A 26,588-nucleotide genomic window follows, 5' to 3' on the forward strand; every position below is an offset into this window, starting at 1 on the left:
CGTAGGGTAGTGGAAGGTGGAGCGTGGTAATGGCCAGTGATGAGTCTATGTTGTCCGTATGACTCTGTACGCTTGATTATTATAAAAGTATTCATTCTGAGAAGCAGTGATATGAACGAGAGAGATTTATCTATCACATGGGAAACTAAAACTATCTATTTGAAGTGAGGAGTATTTAAGAGTATACCCATAGAAACACCACCTAAAGTACCGGCGATAGGGATAGTCAAAATCCAAGCCAAAACTAAAAGACCAATTCGTTGCCAGTTTACAGCTCTCCAAGTACCATTACAAAGTCCTACACCGACAGTAGCTCCTGTGATACACATTGAAGTTGATACGGGAAGAGAGTATTGAGAGAAAATGAGTACAGTTAAAGCGGCACCCATTTCCATTGAACAACCTCTTGAAGGAGAATGGTATGTAATCTTGTTTCCCATCACTTTCATAATGTTATATCCATAAGTGATTAGACCAATTGAGATCATAGCGGAAAGAACAGCTAATTGCCATACAGGAACTGGAGCTTTCGCCTTGGCCGCATCACCAGTTGACCAAGCGGAATAGATTACAGCCCAAGGACCAACGGAATTACCAATATCATTGGCACCATGAGCGAAAGATGCTGTACAAGCTGTAAGAACTTGAATAAAAGAATAAGTATGTTCAACTTCATTTGCGTATTTTGGAGCATGAGCATAAACAGCTGCCATTCTATCACCTTCAGGAGTACCATGAACACCAGATTGAGCAGCATGAATATCGTAATTTGCACCATAAAGTGCACCACAAACAATCATTGCTGGAATTCTCTTTGCAAGTGTTTTCATGTTCTTGGTTTCGTAAATTTGACCTGGACCCATTTGATTTTCATGTAAAGTTCTCATAGCCCATCCTAAAAGACCACTCTTTTGTCTAAGTTTAGCGTGGAATTTAGCTTCATTTTGAGCCATTCTTTCTTTGTATGTGAGATCTTGACTTTCGGTTCCTACAGTATTTTGCTCATTGGAAGATCTTTCACCATTGACTAAAGTGAAAGGAGTAGCAGGAGTGATAGCGGGAGAACCAATATCAAGTTTAGCTTCATGATTTCCTACATTAGGTTTTTCTTCTTCATCTTCCTGAACAACATTATAGTTGGGCACAATGGCTTTATCGGCATCGGCAGGAGCGGGTCGGTTGAAAAGAAGTGGACCAAGGAATACGTGATACCATTTTAAAGTATAATCTTTCTTGATAACTTTGGCGTGAACGTAAGGGACGAAGAAAAGAGCTGATAGAAGACAAACACCAGCACCTGTACCCATAGTAACGGCGACGATATATGATTTAGGTTTTTTGGCTAGACCAAGACTTGGTGATCCCTTGTAAACGATAGAAAGGGTACAAATTGTGGCGGCAACAAGGAAGAAGAATGGTGAAGTCCAAACAGCCCATCTTGAAGGATTTGCTCGAACGTGAACAATAAGTTTGATAAGCATGAAGATGACAGCACCAAAACAAGCTGATATAGCAGGAGCCATACCGAGACCAGCAAAAATAGCTCCTAAACCTTTTCCTTTATTCCAACCCCATTGAACTTTAGATGCACCAACGGTTGCAACTCCTACACCAGCTACAGCTGATACTAAAGAATAAGTTGAAGAAACATGAGCTGAATGTCGAGTACACCACATAACCCATGAAGAAGCCGCAGCTAAAGCGCAAGTAAAAGCCAGCATTTGGACACCAGCATCACCTCTAAAAGCGGAATTAGGAATGATACCATTCTTGATTGTATCGGCAGTTCTTGCACCAACAGCGATGGCACCGACCATTTCGAAAACGGTACCGAGAACCATAGCTTGTCGGTAGGAGACGGATCGGGATGAAACACTGGTCGCCCAGGCATTGGCCACATCATCTGCTCACAAGAGGTTGTCATCAGCATGAGGTTCGGCCGAATATACTGCCAAACACATGAGAAGAGGGTGAAGCTAAACTCACTTGCACCGTTGTTGTATGCATCGAGCATAGCAAACAACGTGCCGACGGCGAAGATCCAGTCGTATTGTGCTAGTCTTGGCATTGGTAAAGAGCGTCAAAATTGTCAATAAAATTGGCGAAATGTGAAGGATGAAGAGTTAATCTTCTTTTTCAAGTAGTATTGACCAAGTCTTGGCTTAAGAGAATTGATATTTTTGGGTCTATAAAAAGGAAGAGATGTTTCAGAGAAGTCAAAGCCAAGCAGATATATATACTTCGAGAGAGTTCCAACAAATATACGAGTTCATGCTCACTCTTTTTCTTTTTTTTTTTCATGACATAGACCCCAGGCTCATTGGTGATACTATCAAATTGAAATCTACACACATGCACGCTCCATCAGAACTCGAAGCCACCCTCTGCTCTGCGCCCTTGAATCTGTCAGTCGTGTTTCCTGAGTCTACCGTTTCAATCAAGTCTTAACGACCAATTAATGGTCTCTACGGCCAATGAGTTTAAGAAATTCAATGGAATCAATGTACACGTTCGCTATAATGGGTCTTGGCATTGTCTTGGCGAGAGTGTCAATCAGGGCATCTAGAAGGATGGAGACGAGCAGCTCACGCGAGCTCAAACAATCACTGAATAGGGACGTTCAGGTCTTTAAGCATGTTTGTGTCTGGTTTTGGCATTTACAGCGAGAATGATCTGAAATGTGGCACACACGTTCGTTCGATTTGACGTTGAAAATCAGGGTTGATCGAAGATCTTGGGACGTGGTGCCTGAACCGATGAATGTTGATCTTTTGATACCGGCGCACGTTCGTAGGTTTATTATCAAATATACGGCCTTCGCTAATAAAACATCGTAAAATCCCATACACATCGCCGGTAGAAAAGGCTTGGCATTTTCATTTTTTCAAGAGAAGGATCACAAACAAAATCATTCGCACCACTGATCGAAAGCGCTCATTTTGCCACATTGTCCGAAGGACAAGCGCATGGTATTTTCGTGATTTGAAACGAACGTGCACAGAAGGCGAGAACGCATGAAGTCAAGACTGCCATCCACAACTTGGAAGATCAACAGATGATCGCACCAGCAGACACCACAGTTCTATCAAGTTTGATTACAACCATATAGGGTCTTGACACCATCCGGTGACATTCACCGATGTGGAAACAGCGAAAGCGCGAATAATACACTGATGTCGCTACTTTGTCTTCGTATGAGAGTTCAAGATAGCATCGACGAGTTGAGACTGTTTAAAAAATATATATTGAAGTGATTGACGCATTGCTCAGGTCTGAATAAAATACGAGATTTGAAATGTGTACTAACAATATCTGCTTACAATGGAAAGACTGTCGGATAACTCCGACCACAAGACATCGAGGTTCGTAATGATAGTCCGATGATTTAGCCTATGGTCGTTGCGAAGTATTAAAAGCCGTCCGCTGATTAGAACTCGAACATTCGGATTATTATTTGTGAGCGAAGTGAATCATTCATTGGACGGCATGTCTATTCCAAGAGCTTGATGCGATGGAGTTCAATTCGGACCTCGGGTGAGCTACCAAACTCAAATCACATGTCCGGAGAATTTAGCCAAAGTCCGTATCCTTGTGCAGCAATAAGATAAACTTCAGTATCGTTTCCCAAGCTATGTCAAAACTAAACGATATCCACTTGCTTCTACCAGTCGGCATATCTGGACTCCATGAGTGGGTCCCCGGGTGAAATTAGCGACAAGTCTGGGGGAACAAGGGCAACTCAAAGTGGCTTCGGAGTTTGGGTGATGCAGCTAGGTATATAACTCAAAGATGCTTGGCTGCAACTTAAGCGGCATCGACAGCTTGATGCACAGGCCGTCTACTAAAGCTTGCTATTTATAAGACGAATTGGGTGGTACATCCAGTAGTTACGTCATGTATGTCTCAGCAATCATTATTCCAGCGATCGCGCTGGAGAATCTAGCTTTTGTCAATACGTCGTCCCGGCGGCAGATGGGTCGAGAGGCTGGGTGGACGCCCTGGGCAAAGCTGAAGGTACAATAAACTCCCCCTCGAACATGGCCCTTTCCGATTAATATACACGTTTGGTTGCCCAAATGACCCAAAAAGAAAAACTCAGTATCACACAACAGAATAATAATCATCCTCGAGTAGGAGAGATAGATCGACTGGGCAATACTGGACTGACTGTTCTATGCGGACGGAGCCGAAGGTGTTCGGGGTGCAACATATTCGTCAGCTTTCCCTCAAGCTCTGAATGGTGAGTCGACGCAGCTCACAACGAGGATCCTTGCTCATGGAAGCGATTAGGTGCGGATTCCTGGGATCGGAATCTATTATTCAGACGTGCGGTAGGAAGTGGTAAAGAAGCTCGATCAAAAGGCATCAACGTCCAATTCGGACCTGACTCGGATTTAATGGGATCATCATACGTTATTCCTTTATATCAAATTGCTTTACTAGATGCTCTAAATCTACAAGCAAGAGAACGAAATTTTCAAGTTTACGCTTAACTGGATAATTTTAATCATACCGTTCAAGCTTATGCTAAAAGCAGCAATTCCTCACAAGCTGTCTGTATCGTGGATGTTCGACAAACTTGCGGAGAAGGGCTTGATAGACCTATTGCGCGTGCGGTCCATTCAATACTACAACATGGGGGGATCATCCTAACGTAACAGCTATTCTTGATGCGGGTGGTCTGGGCCAAGTAGCAGGCAATTCTTTGGTGGATATACTTTATGGTGTGGTCAATCCCTCAGCTTAATTACCTTTTTCTCTCGCTCGTGATGTAAGCGCTTCAACTAACAGTTCAATATCCGAGCAACAATGCAACAAGCTGATCAACTTCGTAGATATCCGAGTACCCTGCATTACCTGATCTGACCATACAAACCCTAAATAAAAGTTTCGTCGATGTCGATTATAATGAAGGACTTTGCATCGAATATAGATGGTTCGATAAAAACAAAATAGAACCAGCTTTCGAGTTTGGTTTCGGTAAGCCCATCTTCTTAATCAAGTGATCTTGAAGGCTAACAATTCCGTAGATTCATCTTATACCACTTTCAATTATTCAAATCTATCTGTTCATCCTTCTACAACTATTCTCACCAAAACAGTCGCAGCCGCTTCTGATGAGGTATTTGATCGTCTCGCTATCATCACTGTCGATGTATGCAATAGTGGCAAAGTCGGTGGAATAGAGATTCCGCTATTGTATATTGGCTCACCTGCCGATGGGTCTCCCTTAAAAGTGCTTTGTGGTTTCGATATTATTGGTCTAGATGTCGGTGCTAAGAAGAATGTTGAATTCCAATTATCTCGACGAGATCTCAGGTATATCAGATTACGAGCATTGACATTTTGTAGATTGGTGGCTGATAATCTCAAGTAGTTTCTTGGATACTTACAACGAGAGTTGGTCATCGCCTGAAGGCGAATATAAAGTATACGTTGGCGCTTCTAATCGAGATATTGAGAGACTGGTACTATGAAGTTCACTCTTGAACAAAACACTGGTCTTAGGATCTCCAGTCAGAAAATCAGTCAAGCCAAGGATATTGAAGGTGGAGGAGAGGCTCAAAGTCTGATGTAAAGAGGCTATTAAACAATTATATCATAGGAGATCCCGTAAAAGGTGATCAGCAGTTCCACCGATTTTTACAATTTTATCGAAATGATTTCATCGATGTTTTTTCTGTGCAACTTTTGATTGCGAAAAGCGTAAGAGGCCATGACTTTCAAATTGGAACTTGCTGTCTTTGTTTTGCTTTAGCAATATTGTGGTAACTAGCATAAGGTAAAAAGTGATTTTCTCTTTGATGAACTTGAGCCGACAAAAACGATGGTTTGACTTGGAGACTCCGCATTCCAGCGGGAAGCTTAAATCAAACGCCTGCCCGCCATTACCTAACGTAGGGATTAAAAGAAGCTTGATTCGGAGATTTCCTTTCCGAGGGAGGTCAGGTACCATATAAAATTAAAATTTCAATGACGTCTTGGTCTTTCACTTCTGATCCGGAAATAGATTACTTACCAATTTCATCCTAATCTCGCTATGGTGAATGAAGTCAGATGATACCATATATGATAAATTTCCCATTTCATTCACATGGTTGCAGCTGATTTTGCACTGATACCGCCGGATTAGTGCAGGCTCGGCAAACAAGTATGACCCGTTCATATATATCATTTTAATTCTGTATTCGGTTACGACTAATAACAAACCCAATTAAAAATAGGAAAGACGTCATATCTTATTATAAACCACTTCCCATCAAAAGGTTCTTTGGTCATGACCTAGTACAGCATATATCCGTCGATTTACATAAACAGTGCTCATACTGGAGACTTTATCTTCTAATCGCATGCGTTGTTCTGTATAAATCTGCTTAGTTTCACAGACGAGTTTTGAAGCGACAAAGGTAGATCCACTTTCAGAGGACCACCTGGATACACTAAGCGATATCCCTTGTCCACTTGGTTGATTTAGCCAATAAGACCGAACGACAATGGCTTTAACTCACCGAAAGAATCACAAGAAAGATCCCGAGTCGGGAGATGCTGAGGCTGAAGCTAAGCGACACGAAGCTGAGGAGAAGAAGAGTGAGTTGTCTAAAGTATAAATAGCCTTCCTTACATAGTGGAGAAAGGGGATCTGAGCTAATTGTGCGGTTTATGATTAGAGTGGGATGGTGAGGAATACGATGTCTTACTTAGATATGTAGAAGACCAAAAGCAGAAACTCAAGAATAAGAAAGATGATAATGGAGATGATGATGAGAAAGATGTGAAATACACTAGAAAATGGTACGCTCCTTGGAAGAAAACCAAGGTTGCTGGCGGACCGAAGAAGGTGAGTCTGAGTATTCCTGCTATACCTCCAAATCGGAAGCTTGAGAGGTTGACCAACAATGCTCGTGTCTATATAGGTACCCTCCGAATGGCTTGAGACTGACAGACAAAAAGGTCTTTCGTCTTCTGACATTGATGAAAGAAGAAAACATTCAGGATTTAATGAACTTGAAAGGTGTGTTAAACACTATGTACAACCCCCTCAGCATTGCAATTGATCTGACGTACTGGGTTTCAGTCCGTCCGAGAACCAATTTATCAAGTTCATCTCCTATTTCCGAGGACCTATCTTATACGTTATGGAATTGGCTGTTCTTCTTGCTGCTGGTTTAAGGGATTGGATTGATTTCGGTGTGATTATTGGTATTTTGTTCTTGAATGCTGCCGTTGGATGGTACCAGGAGAAGTAAGTCAGAACAAAACAACTCTCGCATATTGATTGAAGGTTCACTAAGACTTATATGGTCAATGTGAATAGACAAGCTGGAGATATCGTTGCTCAGCTCAAAGCTGGTATAGCTATGAAAGCCACCGTAGTTCGTGATGGGCATGAACAGGAAATCGAAGCTAGAGAGTTGGTTCCCGGTGATATTATTGTGCTTGAAGAAGGCAACACTATTGCAGCCGATGCCAAAGTATGTTTGCTTGATTTCCTAGATCATAATTGACGCTGAGCTAACAATGTATACCCTCTGTAGATCGTGGGCGACTACAACGACAAAGACGGCTCTAAGGTAAGCTTTTTATGAGCGGATACATGATTGCGCGCTGATAAAACTCCGGTATAGTCTAAGACCATTCTCGATAATCACGAAAAATCAAAAAAGGCTAAAGGTCATCAATCCGATTCTGACAACGAAGAAGATGATGATGACGATGGACCGAACAAAGGACCCTCAGTCATGTCAGTCGATCAATCTGCTATTACTGGAGAATCTCTCGCTGTAGACAAATTCATTGGTGATGTTGCGTATTACACTTGTGGAGTCAAACGGGGAAAATGTTATGGCGTTGTCACTGTTTCTGCGAAAGACTCGTTCGTAGGTAGGACCGCCGCATTGGTCTCAAGTGAGTTGAATCATCCGGCCAAGTGATTCGAAGTAACTAAGCGGGCTTTTGTAGGTTCAAACGAAAGAGGTCATTTCCAAATTGTGCTTGGAGGTATCGGTTTAACGTGAGTTACCGTCCTCCTCAGTTTGTATACTTGGCTAATTGCTACGTCTGCGCTAGTCTTCTGGTCATGGTCGTAGGCTTCATCTTTGCCGTCTGGATTGGAGGTTTCTTCCGAGGTACCAAGATCTCCTCACCTGATCAAAACAATTTGCTGGTATACGCCCTTATCTTCTTGATCATTGGTGTCCCTGTCGGTCTTCCCGTAGTCACAACCACAACTCTTGCAGTAGGAGCTGCATATCTAGCAAGAAGACAAGCTATCGTACAGAAGCTCACAGCTATCGAATCGCTTGCTGGTGTTGATATCCTTTGCTCCGATAAAACCGGTACTCTGACTGCCAACAAGCTATCCTTGAATGAACCTTATATCGCTCCTGATGTCGACCCCAATTGGTTTATGACTGTCGCTGTATTGGCTTCCTCGCACAATGTCAGAGGTTTAGATCCTATTGATAAGGTCACAATTGTCGGACTGAAGGTGAGGCTCATCGGCATTTCGGCTGTATCCTTGTTCCTTCAACAAAACTGATCATTCTATCTTACTCACGTAGGACTTCCCCAAAGCACAAGAAATGTTGAAGAGCGGATGGAAGACCAACAAATTCACGCCTTTCGACCCTGTATCCAAGCGTATCACAGCTGAGGTAGAGAAAGATGGTAAACACTTTACATGTGCCAAAGGTGCTCCTAACGCGATCTTGAAATTGGCGAAATTCGATGTTCACACTGTAGCAGACTACAGAAACCAGGCTCAACAATTCGCTACTAGGGGTTTCAGATCTTTAGGTGTTGCTGTCAAAGAAGACGGTAAAGAATGGGAACTGTTGGGTATGTTGTGTATGTTTGACCCCCCTAGAGCAGACACCGCCAAGGTAGGTACTTCAGACTCTCTTGTTATATGAGAGAGCTTGACTGATCCGATCCGACCTATGCAGACTATCGGTGAAGCCCATGATCTCGGTATCTCCGTTAAAATGTTGACCGGAGACGCTGTCGCTATCGCAAAGGAAACATGTAAACAACTTGGATTGAAAACGAATGTATACGATTCCGAGAAATTGATTGGAGGAGGAATGTCAGGATCAGATATTAGGGATTTCGTTGAAGCTGCCGATGGATTCGCTGAAGTCTTCCCTGAACATAAGTATCAAGTCGTCAACTTACTGCAAGAACGAGGTCACTTAACTGCTATGACTGGAGATGGTGTCAACGATGCTCCTTCTTTGAAGAAAGCAGATTGTGGTATTGCGGTAGAAGGTGCTTCCGATGCCGCTAGAACTGCTGCGGATGTCGTATTCCTTGATGAAGGTCTTTCAACTATCATTACTGCCATCAAAGTAGCCAGACAAATCTTCCATAGAATGAAAGCTTATATTATCTATCGGTGAGTATGCCTTCTAGTCCCGACCAGAGTCAGTGACGAAATACTGATCATCATCATATATGGTTGTAGTATCGCACTTTGTGTCCATCTTCAAGTATACCTGATGCTCTCTATCTTAATCTTGAATGAAACCATTCGAGTGGATCTTATCGTGTTCTTGGCTATCTTTGCGGATGTAGCTACCATTGCTATTGCGTATGACAAAGGTAAGTTTCGCTATCTGTGGAAGATAGATTTTTTGTCTATTTTGTCGCATATCTACTTGGAATGGTTGAGAACGACAGATTAGCTTACGACCCTTCAATTTCACAGCTCCATACGCGCGACAACCCGTCGAATGGCAATTGCCCAAAGTTTGGATCATCTCTACCATCATGGGTCTTCTCCTTGCCGCCGGTACTTGGATCGTACGAGGTACTTTGTTTATCGGAAACGGTGGCATCATTCAGAACTACGGATCAGTACAAGAAATCCTTTTCTTGGAAGTGGCTCTTACCGAATCATGGGTTATCTGTGAGTACAAACTATCCCTTGGTCAATTCAGCTTGACTGATGCGTTTGTGATTCGCAGTCATCACTCGACTCGCTCAGGAACCTGGTACACCAAATGTATTACCTTCATTCCAACTTATCGGTGCTGTTCTAGCCGTTGACATCTTGGCTTCTTTCTTCGCTGCATACGGTTGGATATCCGGTCCAGCAAATAATAGCGGTCATATCGATATTGTTACTATTGTCAAAATTTGGGGATACTCATTCGGTGTTACAGTTATCATTTTGCTTATATATTTAATCTTGAATAAGATAACATGGTTAGATCACATTGGAAGAGTTACAAGATCTAAACGAAATGAAAAACTTGAAAATTTCTTAACTGATTTACAAAGATTAACTATTGTTCACGAATCAGATCATAATGGATCATACTTTAGATTTGCTTCTTCAGGTTCAGGTTCAGCTACACCTAAAGAAGGATCAGATGATAAAAAACAAGATAATAAGAAACCAAAATCTAAAGACGCTAAAGAGGCTGATGTTAAAAAAACGAATGATAAAGGAAAAGGAGCAGAAGGTGGAGATAAAACTTTATCTGATCATGCAGGAAAAGGAGATGAAGCTATCAAACATCATGAAGAAAAAAATGATAAATCTAGACAACCTTCTTCTGGACCTGGTTCTAAACAAGTTGGAACTCATGGTGAACCAACTGAAGTTTCAACAAAAGAAACTAATCAAGGTAATTCAGATTCAAATCTGAATAAAGGAAATAGTCAAAGAACAGATGAAGAATCAAGTGAAGGTACTCATGTTGAACCTTGACTCACCGACCATATCGAACTTGGTGAACCCATTAATATGAGGAACCCACATAGTACGAGGTAGTCAGACACCTGAAGGTGGAGACAGGTCAAGTATACTGTCTTCAGTCGGAGAAGCTGCGATCTATTTTGCATCAGAACATTCTTACTGTAGCTCATAGATATTATTTACATCACAACACCTTATAGTCCAACACATATAATAAACACCTTTACTCTAGAATCATCTGAACTGTAATAAATGTATAGTCCCAATCATCCCGTAATATTGTAAGATTTCCACATGCATTCGTTCCAGTTTTTTTCGCTGGCAAGCGAGAGACGCTTCTTTTGTTTCGTAATTTCCAGGAGTAAGCACACAGATGCAAAGGGGACCATTTCCCACAGATCTCACACAGATCGTCAAGTGGTACGTGAGGGATGCAACCTCATGTCATCATCTGGTATGATTGGCATAATCAAGTCCCTCGCATAAAGGATATTATCAATCTTACATCTGATGGAATAAACTTCCCTTGATTCGTAAACTGAAAAGCGTAACTTTGAAATAAACCATCGACATTGCGATTGTATCAGAATGAAGGGACAACCACTAATATCTCAGAAACCGAGGTCTTATTTACCCCTAATTGAAAGTCTAAATTGATCAACCCCGTTCTTTCTTCACATTTCGTGAGAGAAGGGATCGTCCGGCCACTCCTTTCATCTTTGTAATGATGGTCATTTCGATTGAATTACCCATAAACGCAGTATCAATAATGAATTTGAGGTATATAAGAGGCTTTGGACGAGACTTATCTTTTTTTTCCCATCAAAGCAAGCTTACTTTGAAAGTCAGCATATTATCACTAAAGCCCCGTTGTAGTTCCGGTAAATTGATTCAACTCAGATTTCATTCAATAAGCTCTTTAACATGAAGTTTACGAATCTGGTAACAGTTTTACCCTTCTTGGGTATGCATTTATTGTCTGCCAAAGCTTTAGATATTTCAAGTACTACTATCAGTATTGGTGAGAACAATAAATTGGAATGGGAAACACCTGCAGGTTCAGGAAATTGGCACAATCAAACAGGTGGTACAATGATTTGGCGAACTGGTCAATTTGCTTTCAAATTTACACCTTCAAAAGATGGGAAAGAACTTTTCACAATTAAAGTAAGTTTCTTCACTTGGATCTATCTAATCGTTCTTTTCCCAATATTGCTTTATGTCTTTAAAACCTGAAATTGTGTTGACGTACATTTTGAACAGTGTTATGGATCGGGTGTTGATGAGGAACCTCACCAGATTTTCAATTTCGATTTGAGGAATGAACACCCTTATATTGAGGGGTACAGTGATAAAGCTAGGATATGGTGTCCAGTAGAAGAAGGCAAAGCAGCAAATCTACCGGTTCCATCAGATATCGATTCAGTAGGTCTTTACCTTCTTATAACATACATTCCTTTTACTGGATTTGTGCTGATTGGAGATATCGTTCTCAGGACAAAAACAAGCCTTGATAATAGGGAATGTTCTGTCTTCCTCAGCCCCCTTTACAGCTGCCTAGTATGTTTGGTATTTCACCTTGTCTGGGGTAGTTCGATGATATACGTATTTATTCTTGTTGTATGCATAATATGGATAGAAATAGGTCAATTTACTGATTCCCCGTTACTTACGTAATGAGCGCTAAAAGTACCCCGCATCAATAATGCACATCGCGTTGATGCGATGTTGATCTTATACAGGACATTCCAAGTAGTAAAGTATACCTCATGGTTGCATATCTTCATAGCAGAGCAGCGGATCTTTGTTTTGAGCTGGAAATCTGGGTCTGAGCAGGATGTATTGGCCTACCGCTACTTCCAGACTGGTCAATACACCTTCACCATTGAACAGTCAACCGGTCCGACGCCTGAAATCCAGTAGGAAAGGGAATTTCTTCGTTAGTCTGACTGAGAATGGTCTGGGTGTATGGGACGTTCGGGTGAGTACAGATACTTTGGTATAGATCAGCAGTGCTAAATGAGGTAGGCGCCTAGCCCACTGTCTTGCAAGCTGCTGTAATCAGATCTTCAGCTAGTATCGAGCGATTCGGCCACAACGTTGACGTTTTCTGGGCCCATGACGGAAGGGGTATTATAATCTTGGTAATTTAGTCTTACTGAATGATTCAATAGTAAGGAGGCTCATGGGCAATCTGATATAGACAAATACATCACATCTTCTATTCTATCAACTCGTGCCCACATCCAGACCATCTTACGATTCACCCGGTCCTTCAACTCCAGGACCAGGTGAAGGAGATGTAGTAATGGGCTGGGAACTTCGATGTTTAGGCACAGCGTTTGTAATGGGTCGATGCCAGTCGCTAGTAACTCAACCACACAATTTGTTATTGGTTCTTCAACATCCACCTTCGATTTTGACCGTACCATATCCTATTCCAATTCAATTGTTATCCCCTGCCGGATCTCATTTCCCACCTCCACCGTTGGATGGTGACTCAGAATCTCAAATAGACTGTTCAATATATGATTTATCTAGTAACACCGAATGGTTGAAAGATCCTTTACCAACCGGAATAACCTCTTTTAGGATACCGGGATTACCCATATTATATAGTTTAACGAATCAAGATGGACGATTATATATAATGTATCAGTCTTCTCAATTAGCTCAAATGACTACATCAGAATCACTAAAATCTCAGTTAAATAACGGACCGAAATATACTGGATTTCGAATACATCCTCCGCCGAAAACATCAGATTTGACGAAAAGAGTTGAAGCTCTTGGTTTGTTGCGTGGTGAGGAGGATGAAGGAGATGTAGAAGATTATACGGAACAGGTAGCTGTCAATCCAAGATTTGGCTTGGTTGCTGTTGGATTAGCTAGGTGAGTATTTGTCACACTCTAAAATGGATGAGCGGTCTGAAATATCTTATTTGGATATAGTGGGAAAATCAATATCATTAGTCTTCCACCGTATCCTGCTCAGCCAAGGTTATCGCATACTCTTAACCTAAGAATGTCTGCAAATCTGCGTATGTCCTTCCTGTGATCAGTATGTGGTATTTTGATGCTATGGTAGCTGACCACAGGCGATCGTAGATTCTTCGCCTGGTGGAGTGACGAGTTTAGCTTGGACAGGGGATGGGTATTGCCTCGCTGCGGGCTATGAGAAAGGGTGGGCAGCGTGGAGTATGGGAGGAAGGCTTGGTGGATGGGGAGTAAAGGACGATGACGAGGGACAAGTTGATCAAGCTGTGGGAGTTGTAGATGTAGTGAGTTTCTCAAAAGGTTCTTCACCCATTTGTTGCTGACTGCAGTACTTCAAATCAGTTTTGGGCACCCGGCAACCTGGAGTTGTTCCTACTTCGACCTGCACTTGACCATTCTCCACAGATAGAGGTTGTGTCTTTTGTCAAAAGTGCATCAACGAGTCAACAATCACCTGTGAGTTTGCCTTCACTCGCAAGCGGTATCACAGCTGACCATGACTCACAGGATAATACAAGATATGCTTTCTTGCAGATGGATGACAGAGTGTTGGTGTATCGGGGAGCAGATCAACCTGACATGAGTGTGATCAATCCTGAATCAGATGTCTGGCAAAGCATTAAAGTGAGCGATTAACAACCTATCCATACTCGTTTACAAAGCTGAACTGGTACTGATTGAAACCAGATACCATCGGCCTATATAGCCACGAATTGGCCACTTCGATATGCCTCAATATCATCAGATGGCAAACTAATAGCTGTTGCCGGAAGAAAGGGTTTGACCCATTATTCAGCTTCTTCCGGAAGATGGAAATTATATCCTGATGAGAGGCAAGAGAGAGAATTTACAGTCAGAGGTGGCTTACTATGGTTTCACCACGTTCTGATTGCTGCTGTCGATGTGGATAAAACGCATCAGGTAGGTAATGTTGTTTTCGCTGAATGACGTGAGACTGAATATTGTCGATTACCCGTAGATTCGACTATACTCTCGTGATCTCGATTTGACCGAAATACTACATACTCAAACTCTTCCTTCACCCGTCTTGGTAATGACCCTCCTAGATAACTCTCTTTTGGTCTACACAGCGGATAATAATTTATATCATTTCTTGATTTTACCTACGCAGAGTTCGATCAAATTGCATTTGTGTGGAAGTATAAGCTTCAGAGGTATAGTACAAGTGCCAAGTAGAGTAAGAGGAATGAGTTGGATGATACCTCTCGCACAGAAGAGTGAGTCATTCTGGTCAAAAAGCGAAGAGATGTGCTGAAAGCTGCAATGTGACGCTTTGTCATCGTAGATCTGGGTGATCCGGTAGATGATCTGATTGTGGCCACGATCATTTTCTTGGTTGACGGTAAATTAGTATTACTGCGACCGCGAAGAGTGAGTTGTTTTTGTCATGAAAGCTGTACTCATAGCTCATCATGAAATGCAGGCTCGAACGGACGAAGTTCGATATGATATGCAGATTCTCGCGGATCGTATCGAAGTCTACTGGACCCATCTTCACGGTGTAGCCACCTTGGAAAACTCGTTATGGGGCTATGATGGGCAAAATGTTAGGATCTGGTTGGACGCACTCACAATCGAGGCTACACGTGTGAACAGTACGAGTGATAGTTATGAGGAAGTCGAGGAGAGCGTGAAATTGAGATTAGACTTCTACCCATTGTGTAAGTACGATGGCGCTTCAGCTGGTGTCGAGAGCTGATATCGATGCCTGATCTAGCGATCTTAATGGACAAAGCGATCATAATCGGAGTGGACCCAGACTCATCTCTGCGACTTCCGTGGTCAATATATAAAATAACTACTTCAACTCATTTGTTCTTGCCTCAGTTCCTCCGATATCATTTATCTTCATTACCTCAACCTAGTTTATTGAATGCTTTAATTCTTGCGAAGCAATATGAGGGCTTGGTATATTTCGCTCATTCTCTAGAAATTTTGCTTCATTCTGTATTAGAGGATGAAGCTGCCAAATCGAATACAAACAACAGTATAAGTGATTTGCACACAAAGCATGAAGAAAAGATGAAAGAACAATTCATAAATCTGAATTCATTTCCACCAACACCTAATCCGGAAATAAATGGAAAAAATGACATTTTATCAGCTGTAGTACAATTTTTAGATCATTTTGATAATTCTTTAGAAGTTGTAGTTGGTTGTGCAAGAAAAACGGAAGTAGATAGATGGAAATTATTATTTGATATTGTTGGATCACCTAGAATATTATTTGAAGCTTGTTTAAGTCAAGGTAAACTTAGAACTGCTGCTAGTTATTTATTAGTTCTTCATGGATTGAATGAAGATGGTGCATTTGTTGAAGAATCTGAATTTGACAAAGAAGAAAGAGAAAGAGGTAAAGTTGATGTTGATGTGAGTGATATGAGCTGTTTTGAGAAGATGTATTTGCTGATTAGGCGTTTGAGATGATTAGGATACAATTCGATTGTTAAAACGAGCTATTAAAGCAAAAGAATATCATGTGAGTTCTGAACACTTCGATATAACTTTTTTGAAATTGAAAAAAAAAAGTAATTATAATGCTGATGCGATGAATGATAAATTTAGTTATGTAAAGAATTACTTCGATTCTTACATTCAATTGATGAATCAGGTCATTCACTCATATCTGCAATAGAACAAATAGGTATTTTAGATCAATCGTTAATTTCATCAAAAACAGTATCATCAGATCAAAATGGAGGTAATACTTCTGTACAGAGTAATACGAATGAAGTGGGATTGAACGAAGAGATAGAGAAAATTGTAAATACACCGAATATTTTACTCTCTTCTGAAGTATCTTCCCCGATTCATGTTCCCACATCTTCACCACCTTTACCAATATCGAGTGAAATTGAACGAATTAAAGATCGCTCTGAAGAAAGGATAAATTCACCTTTTCAACTGAATCAAGAAAGAATGTATAAGACACCTCCTTCACCTAGAACTATGGAAAGATTTGAAGGTGACTCTCCGATCGAAGATGAAAGAACGAGGATAGAGGAGAAATTGGAAAATGCTGATTAGCGCGGTCGAGCTTAGATGTGACCTAATAATATATGATGTAAATTGCTTGCGTAATATAGGAATATGTTTTGATGACATGACGATAATGCATAAAGTTGTATATGTACTCTCAATGATGATATGACATGATTTCACCTCGCAAGACACGAATATATGGTATATACGCTATTGGCGGATTTGTCTACCAGATTGTCTCGGCTGAGATTTAAGTCATATCAGCTTGACTCGTACACTCTAAGTGAAAAAATAGAAACTAACTCACACTCGTTTGTGCCTACTCCTCTATCAACTCTATTTGCAAATACTCTTTTATATACAAATCGTTGATCGTATTCTCTCATAACTTCAGCAGAAAGTAACATACGATCTTTTACGAGCTGAGAATAAAATTGAGCTAATTGAGATAAAAGGAATGTGGTAGAAAGATGTAAAAGGGGAGTGTAAATTGGATGAAGTGGAACGAGCAGATGAGTTAAAATTGGAGAAGTAGGTGGAAAAGCACTAAAAATAGGGGGTATAATTCAGTAAAGAGGGATGAAATCATGGCGAGAATGTGGAGTTGGACATACCAAAAGAACGCTAAGCAGAATTCAGGTGGATCCCATACTCTTAAACTCTGTATCTTGTCATTGGCTCCAAAGTTATTAAGCTTGAGAGCGTCTTTTTGAGGTTTACCGAAAGCTGATAAGATTGAATAGCTAAATGTGTCTCATATTATTAGTTGATTTTGTGACAAGAAAGATGCAATCATAAAAGCAACTCACAAGGAGAATTTTAAGATAAACCATACTGCTCTGCCCGTCAATCTGGCATATTTAGCCAAGCCGACTGAAGTGGTCTGAAATGATGATGAAGATGAGACGAATACGTCATGATCAGATTCGTCTCTTACTTTAGGAGCCGGAACGGGTGATGCATGAGGAGAATGGATGGGCTGGGCTCCCTGAACGATTTGAAAAATCAGCTAGCCTTTCTTTCTACGAACAGAGCTGATGAACTTACGGATCGTAATTGCATATCATACGTCCTGAACCTCGTGAATAGGTATGCTGCATTGCCAACTGATAGGAGGGAGAGAAGAATAAGGAAGATATACCGCTGCACAATTCTCGTAAGCTACAGGAAGCTGCTATAAGGAGCGCATTGCTAGCTTACCGACCAGCCTCCCAGCAGTCCTATGCCATTGGCTTTACCCTGATTCTCCCATTGGTCCCATCTTCTGCTTACTCCTGTAGTCTCTCGCCCGCTTCGCAAAACACTATGATATTCGTCCTGATATGTGAAGAAAGGATATACAAGCAGATAATGAATAGCATGTATGACCAGTGCTATTGGGTTCGCTAAATGCTCATCCGGCAGTATATCGTATATAGATTGTGGAGTAGCGAAAGCTAGTCTATCGTAAAGCTGAGTAGGTATAGTGGATATTCTGAACGGAGATTAGCTTGTAACCTTTCGCTTTGAAAGAAGAGCAAGCTAACCTTTGCCAGATGGGTTTTTGCCTTACAAATCTCTTCTTTTTCAGCTGTATATCAGGTATAGGTGTACTTGATCTTCGGTCTTCTTCAGCTCTACGAGCGGCTTTGGCTGAAGCAGCCATATCAAAAGGAATACTTGAACTTTTACTCATACCTTGAGGAGGAGTGCTCAGAGCATAAGGTGAGTAATGTATTTTGGGAGTTAAAGGTGTTGAAGTATTAGCATTTCGATATCTTGTAGGTGTGTCGATTCCATTCGGCGTTTGAATATGAGATTGACTTGTAGTTGAGGCTTTGTTAGATGGAGTTGATAGAGGTGATTCAATTTCTGCTAATTCTCGAGAAGAATGAGATTTTGATAATTTGGAAGGAGCGTGGGAGAAAGCTGGTAAAGATCGCCTTGTCCGTGCAAGTGGTGATTGAGACATCTTGATCACAGTTTTCGCACGTCTCAAATTCCAGATGAAGAACCAGGAGTGGAACAGGAAGATATGAAATGATAAATTAGATGATCAAAAGTTAAAATCAATACATTTTGTGTTGACGCGTAACGTTGTCAGAAAGTTGAGAATGAGGAGATCGAAAGTGGAGGAAAGGCACAGATACCTCAAATGAGTGGCACAATCTAAATAACCTTATGATGCCAATGATTTACACTATGCATGCCAATGGTCATTTGTCAAGGTCGTCTGACAAGCTGATTGTGCTCAAGGTAAACACAGCTGATGAGATGTAAGCTGTTGAGAAATGAGATGATCTATGATTATGTATTTTCCTGATAAGATAAAGAGGACAAGATAGATTTCAACGCATTGACCGCCACCCACCGGGCCCAAAAATGAAATAGACACTGGACAACCTCCACCTCACCCGTCATTGCATAAACCAAAATACATCCAACTCACACTCACTACATCTTTCCTTGACACATTTCTCACCATCCCAAGTCATCAAGGCAGGACATTCGAAGATGGTCAGTCAATTGGTTGCGATGATGGGTCTGGACGACAGCTGACCTTGTTCTGGGATGTAGTCTAATTTCTTACCTGTACCAACGAAACGAGCGCTTCCCCTTCCTTCCTTCTCGCAACATCTCCTAAACTACATATCAACGCATTTCCGGGATGCTCATCCTGAAGCTTTCAAGCGAGATGTTGAGAGCTTGGTAGCCTTGAGGAAAGAATGGGTAGAAGCGAAAGCTGAAGGCCACCCTGAAATAGTCAGAGGTCTGATGAGGTATGTGAGCTTCCTACTTTCTCAGTATACCCAAAGCTTACTAGATGATGACAGATATCATGCTCAATTGGCATTCCTATCGACTAAATTTCCTTCCGACATCTCACTCCAATTCACCTATCATTTACCTTTCCCTCCCTCGTATTCACTCACACCTGATGCGCCAATATCCTTAGCGTCTCTAACGTTCGAACGAGCGAGTGTATTGTACAACATCGCTGGTCTCTACGCCTCTATGGCAGCGGCCGAACGTAGGGCAGAAGCGGAAAGTATCAAACGATCGCTAGGTTACCTTTCTGTAAGCTGCGCGTCGTCTATCGCCCCTGAGCCTCAGCTTATACTTCGTCAAATTAGGCTGCGGCAGGGGTATTGGAACACCTTATAAAAAATCTCTTACCGACCCTACAATCCGAACTTTCCTCGCCTCATGCAGCGGGCTACGACATGTCAGACTCTTTCTTGAGCACAATCAAGGAATTCGTTCGAGCGGAAGCGCAAGAATGTTATTGGCAACAAGCTGTCTTACGTGAGTCAACTGTGACTTTGCTCCCGATCGTAGGCTGTCAAATAGCTGACCAAGTATACCCACAGAGGGATCATACAAAAATGGATTGATCGGGAAATTATCGATGAAAGTCTCGGAATACTATAAAGCTGCTCTGTCGTCCATGAACGGAACGGATTATCCAAGTTCATCCTCCTTTCCAGCGGTACGTGCACAATTTCTTGACTCAGGAATTGTTAGCCAGAGGAAACAAGCTGACTACTTCCGTTGCTGTAGAACTGGATAGCTCATATAACGGTCAAGCAAAATCATTTCGAAGCTGCTGCTCAATACAGATTAAGTCAAGAAGACCTGGAAAAGAGCAGATACGGAGAAGAGATTGCTAGATTACGTGTAGCTGAAGGACTAGCTAAAAAGGGCTTGGAAGCTGGAAAGAAAGGTGTAGCGGATTCGGTTATTTCAGACTTAAAGGTGAGTTGATCACTGTAGCATCACGCCTAGAACGATTCATTGAACTGATAATCGAGCAGAATTTGCAAGCTGCTGTCAAAGCCGCTTTGGACAGGGCTGTGAGGGATAATGATCTCGTATACGTCTGCCCTATCCCTCCAGCAAATCAGCTTGCACCCCTAAACGGAGTAGGAATGGTCAAAGTTGCTATACCGAACGAAGTCTCCGAACCTATCGCTTGGTTGATGGGTGGAGGGGCTGGCATGCCAGCGTTATTCAGCGCTTTGGTGCCCTACGGTGTCCATTTGGCTTTGAGTGAGTTGCAAGGGAAATTTCGCTCGAAGTGGGTTTACAGGCTAATGTTTTATCAGGTATTTATGACGATCGCAAAGACACTTTGGTGAGAGAGCTGGATGGAAAGAGGGAGGAATTAGACGGAATTGCGGCTAGGTGAGTTGATCCATACGTTGCGAGCATCAGTCTGAACCTGTGATCTGCAGTACATTACAATCCCTCAACCTCCCCGGATCGATACAAGCGCTTGAAAGACCAGTCGGCTTGCCTCCGTCACTTCTACGGAAAGCAGAAGAAGTAGATACAACAGGTGGTGTGGAGAGGATACGAAGTCTGTTGGAGGAGGTATCAAGGTTGTCAAGAGCTAATTCCCAGTCTCTGAGCGACGTATGTTAGCTTCCCCCCTTATTCGAGGAATCGGGTGAGCTGATCATATTTGTAGGCCATGGACATCCTGGATCAAGAAGCAACGGAGGAAGAGACTCTGTTGAGCCGACAACCTGAGCTTCAATCCGGTCGTCCCCCATCCCACATAGCCAATCAACCGCTCATCGCTACTGCACAACAATACGATGCTACCATACGCCAAGCTGCCGGTAGTGATGCTACAGTCAAAGTGAAATGGGGAGAATGGGGTCACCTGATTGAGATTCTAGCTGGTGGAGAGGTACGCAAACTCCGAACGGCACTTTCAATATTGCTGTGGAGATAGTCGCTGACTCTCTGTCAGGATGACATCAATGATTACATTCCATCCTCCTCCTCCGCGATCAATGGTTACTCGGCATTACCACCGTCAGTTCGTCCGATCAGGGCGTCTTTGGAAGACCTTGACGACCGGATCGCACATCGAGCAAGATTAGTCAACGATGCCAAAAATATCGCTGCCGCGGACGACATTCGACCTGCAGTCCTGAGTGAAGCTACCCGTCTGGCACACGGTGGTACTGGCGATGTCAAGACTGAATGGTTCGAGGATCTTTTCGGGAGAAGTTTAGAGAAATACGACCGAATCAAGGAAGAAATGGAAGCGGAGGGGTCCAAGCAGGATATTTTGCTCGAACAGATTAGGGTGAGTGGCATTAAGTGCTCTAGAGTAATTAAAATGGGTGCTGATCATTCATGTCGCTGTCAGGGCCAAAACGAAGCGTTTATTTCGGAAAGGAAGGATGATCCGATAGTCAAAGAACGGGAGAGAAAATTGCAAGATATGGATCTAGCATATTGGAAATGGAGGGAGATAGTTGATAATGCTGAAGAAGGTATAAAGTTTTATAACTCTTTCGCAGAAATGTTGAACCAGTTTAAGGGTACTTGTACACAATTCCTTAATTCTAGAAGAGCCGATGTTGGGTAAGTCAGCTTTTATTTTGTACTTCGAGGTCAACACAAAAGCTAAAGGATTGGGCTTGTTATAGGCAAATCACGAAACAATTTCAGAACGTCTCATTCAACGATTCAGCTCCGTCACATGCCCCTCCTCCTCCAACACAGGAACATCAAATATTCGACACTTCACCATCGTATCATCCACAATCACACAATTCAACCTCATCCATATCCTCACCTACCCCTAGAGTTCCATCTCCAGCAAAGACCTTCCTCGCTCATCCTTCATCGAATCAATGGCAATCAGGTGCTGATTTCCTTCCTCCGCCTCCACCACCACCGATCTTACGCTCGGGAGGTATACAAACGCAGCCTCGATCTGCACCGCCTCCTCCATCAGTGTCGACTCCAAGGAGAGTAACCAGAGCATCTGCAGCTGCTGCAAAGGGACCAATAGGTGATGCGGAGAAAAATCCGTATGCGAAAGGAACGAGAAGAGGTGGAGGGGGTGTCGTATAGATAAAAATCTATGTAAGGGATCGAGATAGTATTCATGCATATCATGTATTACGGAATTAATAGTCCTCAGTAACGCCAAGTAACGTAAGGAGTTCGTAAAGGAATATGATGCATGCAGGCAGGGAGGGGCATTCAGGAGATATCTTTCCAAGACTTGTGAAATTAGAAATGAGTTCAGAGATGGAAAGTAAGAGGAAAGGGAATTTTTTTTAGGGTTTTGTAGTTGATATTCAATTCAAGAGAAGATTATACGATCAATTGAGTATTGATTTCATTGATTATAATTATAAAAGAATACGATATTTGGATAATTTGAATGATGAGCAAAATATGTGAATTTACTTTTGTGAATGATACCAGCTTCAATTTGGACTTGATCAAATGGGAATAAATCAATGACATACACTTGATAAACTATACATCGTTGGAGAGCTTATTATTGAATATGATTGATATTATAATATGCTCCTGACTATTGAATAAATTGACCAAGGACAAAAAAAAGGCAATATCTTCAATTTTTAATAATACATTTTAATTTACATTGTATTGTATTTACAGATTTTGTAATTCCATTATAATAAGTTATTAAAAATAGTTAATTTCCCTCCTTCCTTCCTCGTTTCCTTTTTATTTTAGTAAATAGTAAAATGAAACCCGATCACATAATAATACATCTAGTATCTATTCCAGCTTCTTTAGCATGTTCTTTAGCTACTTCTAATTCATTTTCTTTTTGTTTTAATTTTACTTCTTTAGGGAACCAAGATTTCATAAAGCTAAAAATAAATATTCAAATTAACTTTTCGTCTCAATATTTTTATTAAATTCATACCTTAACTAAAAAAGAAAATAAAAAAGGTGGACTTACTTCATAACTGTTAAATCTAACGAATCTATTTCAATGTAAAATCAAATTTTCAATTTTGGTTATTACATCATTTGACATTTTCAGTCAAAAAATAGATTGACTCACTTTTATCAGCTAATAAAACAACTTTACCTCTACATAGTGGACATTCTTCTTTTCCTGATCTTTGCATTTTAACTAAACATCTAACACAAAATAAATGTCCACATCCTAATCTAATAGGTTTAAAAGCTATTGAAGTACATATTAAACATGAATAATCATCTAAACTTGGTAAGATCCTTTATACCCATGAATTCCGATTAGCAGAATTTTTTGTTGTATGTGTTATATATTAAATGGAACTCACGGTAATAAAGTATTAGTTAAACTTGCTAATAAAATATGAGGTAAAGAAGTATTATAAAATGCCCAAGTTGATACATTTCCATCTTTATCAACATATGTTGATAAAGTTGATTTAACGAAAGATGGGAATCCTTCTGAAGCTGTCAAAGCAGTTCTTTTATCATGTTTCTTCAATATCCTAAGCTCAAATTTTGACCATCAATATAATTTATATCTTTTTACAAAAAAAAGTTCGAGCTCACTTTCTCGCAGCCATAACATTAGCACCTTGAAATCTTTTCAAATCCAATAACCAGACATTCAACTTTAAGAATTCTTCCCATGCATTCCTTGTTTTCTTACCTTTCAATGTCCTCCTATCTCCTAATCCACGCTTTACTACCTCATTCGCAAAGATTTTAAGCCGATTTTCAGCTTCTTCAAGCGTTCTTTCTCCTCTAGTACGCTCAGAAGTACTTTCAAATATCTCAGATTCTATCCAAAGTGTGAAAATTTCTCTCCATATGTACAGATCTTTCTTTGAGGTCTTTCCACTGTGATATTTCGATACGACGGAAGGTCCTGCATCAATGGACGAAACGTCTAGAGGAGAAGTAGTAGGTGGTATAGGAACTATTTGTGGGGCGGCTGAACCAGATGAAGGAGAGATAGTTGAGGAGATCGTACCGCATACATTTTCCACTGCTTGCTTGAATAAGACTTGTTGTTTCGAATGAAAGGTCGAAAGGGAAGTTAGAGCAGATGTTAAGAGGTGGAAGAATTCTAGATCAGACGACAAAGGAATGATAAAGTCCCGTTCATGCGATGGTGAAGTCGAAGTGGATATCTCGGGTAGATCCTCTGTGGAAGAAGGTATTTCAGGTAAAGAAGTCATATCGGTGGTTATTGACCTTGGTTTGGGAAATGGAAATTCTTTGGCTTTGGGAGTTGTTGGGGAGGAATTTTCGTCAACTATAGAGTCTCCTATTGTCAGATCTCTCATACCACCCCTAATATCTCGTCCGCTGGCGATGGCGAAAATGGGCGATAAAGCAGACTTCATCTTCTGTAAGGTTGGACTAGAAGGTAAGATCGGAGATTTCAACCTGTCTAGCGGACGGGGCGTAGTGTTATTGTCTACATTGAACGGAGTGATGTCATCATTCTCATCTTCTGTGTCTTGGTCGGTATCATCGTCTGGGGTTGACCAAGCGGGTGATGGAGAGAGTGAGGGAGAGGCTGAGGCAGTTAGGAATTCATGAGACGGCGCGGGAGAAGCTTGGACATGCAGCCGGAGTTGTGGAATTGGGTTTGATGGGTCACCTAATAACGAGAAGAACAGTCAGTCAAGTTTGGCGCAAAGACCGAAATATGAACAGGGACAGCCAATCGACAGCGATGTAACGATCAGACCAGGAACTCACCAGTCAAAACGTATTCTGCCTTCACTCCCCCTGTTCCATCTAGGACAGCTCTCCTCACCACCCTCCTGCCTCTGTGTTCATTGGCAGGACTCGGCGTTTTCTCTTCTCGTAACTTTTCTTGAGCTTCCAGAAATTGTCCAACGCTCATAGGCCGTTTTGGCAAATCGTCCAGTGATATGGTCGGAAGTTCAGAGGGCGTATCAGACAATAGCCGTAATCTGAACTTTTTATGAGAATGATGGGGCTCTGGGGAGAGTATATTGTTGACGCTTGAGGAAGAAGAGGGGTGAGGAGCTTTGAGAGGTGGAGAAGAAGGCAAAGGGTCAATTATTACCTCTTGGGGCTGAAGTTCGTGCGTTTGAGAAGTCAATGTGGGATTTGAACCACTTTGTATTGTTGGCGGAGTGGTTTCGGGCGATTCATATTCGAATTCCAAGACTTCATCATCTTCCTCTAGTCTGCTTGAGGTCATATCTTGGATCTTCTGGTCAGATTTGGTTGAGCTGACATGATTATGATCTTCAGTCACGAGCAATTTGTTCAAGACATTTGGAGATAGACCCATTGAAGTGAGTTCATGTACGACATTCTTGATCAACTTCTTCAGCTACAGACATAACGGGGTAGAGTCAGCCAGAATGTTTGCAGAGTATGATATGTAAACCATTGCGACCGTAGGTATGAAGAAGCTCACCCGACGATATTCGATAGCTGAATCTTTCCATTCCGGAGGAAATGAAGAGTCCTCTAAGATATGTTGAAATTCTTTTCCGTATTTCATTTTGATCGCAGGGTCATATAGCTAGAATGGCAGGATTGTAGACAGATTGCGATAGGGTACAAGTTACGAGGAGAGACGAGCGGAAGAAAGGAAGAGGTGACATCCCACTCGAGTGAGTTTTGGTTGAAGCCGAAATCCAGTACTGAAAGAGGCTGTTCACAGTCGCTGGAATGAAGACTTCGGATTTTGAACGAATTTTTCCAAATCAAGATCTGTCCAGAAAATGTCTTTGGTCTCAGGGAATCATCAACTGCCCAGAATACCAAAATAGAAATCTTTCCGTTCAGAGTGAACTTTTGCTATCTTATCGTTTTCGGAATAAATGAGTTATTCAAGACGCACGTTTATAACTAACTTGAAGATGATCCGGCAATCAGGCACATTCAATCGAGTAAATTACATTTGAGTGACCCACTTACGCACTAACCTATGTTTTATGACGTTTTCGTAATGCATTCCACTTTCCCACTCTGGCCAACAAAACACACTTGGATCACTCTTCTGTAGATCATTCCGTCATATCCATCAAATCATCAAAATATTTATAAAAAGCCATCACACGAGCTAATCACACCTCTTGATTACTTTATCTTTGACCGCTCCATTTCGGCTCATACAAGCAAAGGA

The 26,588-nt window shown here is 41.5% G+C and overlaps 8 protein-coding genes across 8 annotated transcripts; 5 read left to right on the top strand and 3 right to left on the bottom strand.

The window, feature by feature from the left end:
* Nucleotides 1–155: 155 nt before the first annotated feature.
* I206_105198 (uncharacterized protein) lies at nucleotides 156–2,068 on the bottom strand (the record flags this gene model as incomplete). Its single annotated transcript, XM_019155633.1, has 2 exons — nucleotides 156–1,903; nucleotides 1,987–2,068. 2 exons carry the CDS (start codon nucleotides 2,066–2,068, stop codon nucleotides 156–158), a joined length of 1,830 nt encoding a protein of 609 aa, XP_019011787.1.
* A 2,008-nt stretch (nucleotides 2,069–4,076) lies between these two features.
* I206_105199 (uncharacterized protein) lies at nucleotides 4,077–5,477 on the top strand (the record flags this gene model as incomplete). The annotated part of the gene is made up of 5 exons (XM_070203079.1): nucleotides 4,077–4,194; nucleotides 4,255–4,481; nucleotides 4,836–4,980; nucleotides 5,031–5,319; nucleotides 5,378–5,477. The coding sequence occupies 5 exons, from the start codon at nucleotides 4,077–4,079 to the stop codon at nucleotides 5,475–5,477; spliced, it is 879 nt and encodes a 292-aa protein (XP_070059180.1).
* Nucleotides 5,478–6,494: 1,017 nt separating this feature from the next.
* On the top strand, nucleotides 6,495–10,714 carry I206_105200 (plasma-membrane proton-efflux P-type ATPase; the record flags this gene model as incomplete). Its single annotated transcript, XM_019155631.1, has 14 exons — nucleotides 6,495–6,588; nucleotides 6,669–6,838; nucleotides 6,915–7,012; nucleotides 7,076–7,243; nucleotides 7,316–7,472; nucleotides 7,536–7,571; nucleotides 7,626–7,905; nucleotides 7,960–8,011; nucleotides 8,068–8,488; nucleotides 8,562–8,882; nucleotides 8,946–9,394; nucleotides 9,464–9,600; nucleotides 9,707–9,907; nucleotides 9,966–10,714. The coding sequence occupies 14 exons, from the start codon at nucleotides 6,495–6,497 to the stop codon at nucleotides 10,712–10,714; spliced, it is 3,333 nt and encodes a 1,110-aa protein (XP_019011785.1).
* Nucleotides 10,715–11,626: 912 nt separating this feature from the next.
* On the top strand, nucleotides 11,627–12,216 carry I206_105201 (uncharacterized protein; the record flags this gene model as incomplete). The annotated part of the gene is made up of 3 exons (XM_019155630.1): nucleotides 11,627–11,869; nucleotides 11,966–12,127; nucleotides 12,199–12,216. The coding sequence occupies 3 exons, from the start codon at nucleotides 11,627–11,629 to the stop codon at nucleotides 12,214–12,216; spliced, it is 423 nt and encodes a 140-aa protein (XP_019011784.1).
* Nucleotides 12,217–12,539: 323 nt separating this feature from the next.
* On the top strand, nucleotides 12,540–16,747 carry I206_105202 (uncharacterized protein; the record flags this gene model as incomplete). Its single annotated transcript, XM_070203080.1, has 14 exons — nucleotides 12,540–12,683; nucleotides 12,739–12,846; nucleotides 12,906–13,594; nucleotides 13,655–13,743; nucleotides 13,811–13,983; nucleotides 14,042–14,155; nucleotides 14,207–14,323; nucleotides 14,387–14,620; nucleotides 14,679–14,937; nucleotides 15,006–15,091; nucleotides 15,144–15,381; nucleotides 15,438–16,090; nucleotides 16,152–16,199; nucleotides 16,286–16,747. The coding sequence occupies 14 exons, from the start codon at nucleotides 12,540–12,542 to the stop codon at nucleotides 16,745–16,747; spliced, it is 3,414 nt and encodes a 1,137-aa protein (XP_070059181.1).
* A 181-nt stretch (nucleotides 16,748–16,928) lies between these two features.
* Nucleotides 16,929–18,653, bottom strand: I206_105203 (uncharacterized protein; the record flags this gene model as incomplete). The annotated part of the gene is made up of 7 exons (XM_070203081.1): nucleotides 16,929–16,945; nucleotides 17,010–17,248; nucleotides 17,317–17,445; nucleotides 17,512–17,690; nucleotides 17,750–17,845; nucleotides 17,903–18,176; nucleotides 18,229–18,653. The coding sequence occupies 7 exons, from the start codon at nucleotides 18,651–18,653 to the stop codon at nucleotides 16,929–16,931; spliced, it is 1,359 nt and encodes a 452-aa protein (XP_070059182.1).
* A 542-nt stretch (nucleotides 18,654–19,195) lies between these two features.
* On the top strand, nucleotides 19,196–22,558 carry I206_105204 (pH-response regulator protein palA/RIM20; the record flags this gene model as incomplete). Its single annotated transcript, XM_019155627.1, has 13 exons — nucleotides 19,196–19,198; nucleotides 19,259–19,461; nucleotides 19,516–19,759; nucleotides 19,816–19,987; nucleotides 20,053–20,171; nucleotides 20,243–20,437; nucleotides 20,497–20,731; nucleotides 20,788–20,866; nucleotides 20,917–21,097; nucleotides 21,153–21,377; nucleotides 21,441–21,782; nucleotides 21,846–22,063; nucleotides 22,129–22,558. 13 exons carry the CDS (start codon nucleotides 19,196–19,198, stop codon nucleotides 22,556–22,558), a joined length of 2,646 nt encoding a protein of 881 aa, XP_019011781.1.
* A 661-nt stretch (nucleotides 22,559–23,219) lies between these two features.
* I206_105205 (uncharacterized protein) lies at nucleotides 23,220–25,961 on the bottom strand (the record flags this gene model as incomplete). The annotated part of the gene is made up of 7 exons (XM_019155626.1): nucleotides 23,220–23,337; nucleotides 23,430–23,454; nucleotides 23,535–23,710; nucleotides 23,779–23,955; nucleotides 24,020–25,079; nucleotides 25,181–25,787; nucleotides 25,875–25,961. The coding sequence occupies 7 exons, from the start codon at nucleotides 25,959–25,961 to the stop codon at nucleotides 23,220–23,222; spliced, it is 2,250 nt and encodes a 749-aa protein (XP_019011780.1).
* Between the last annotated feature and the right edge of the window lie 627 nt (nucleotides 25,962–26,588).

The sequence above is a fragment of the Kwoniella pini genome, chromosome 7, assembly GCF_000512605.2.
Source record: "Kwoniella pini CBS 10737 chromosome 7, complete sequence".
Lineage (NCBI taxonomy): Eukaryota > Fungi > Basidiomycota > Tremellomycetes > Tremellales > Cryptococcaceae > Kwoniella > Kwoniella pini.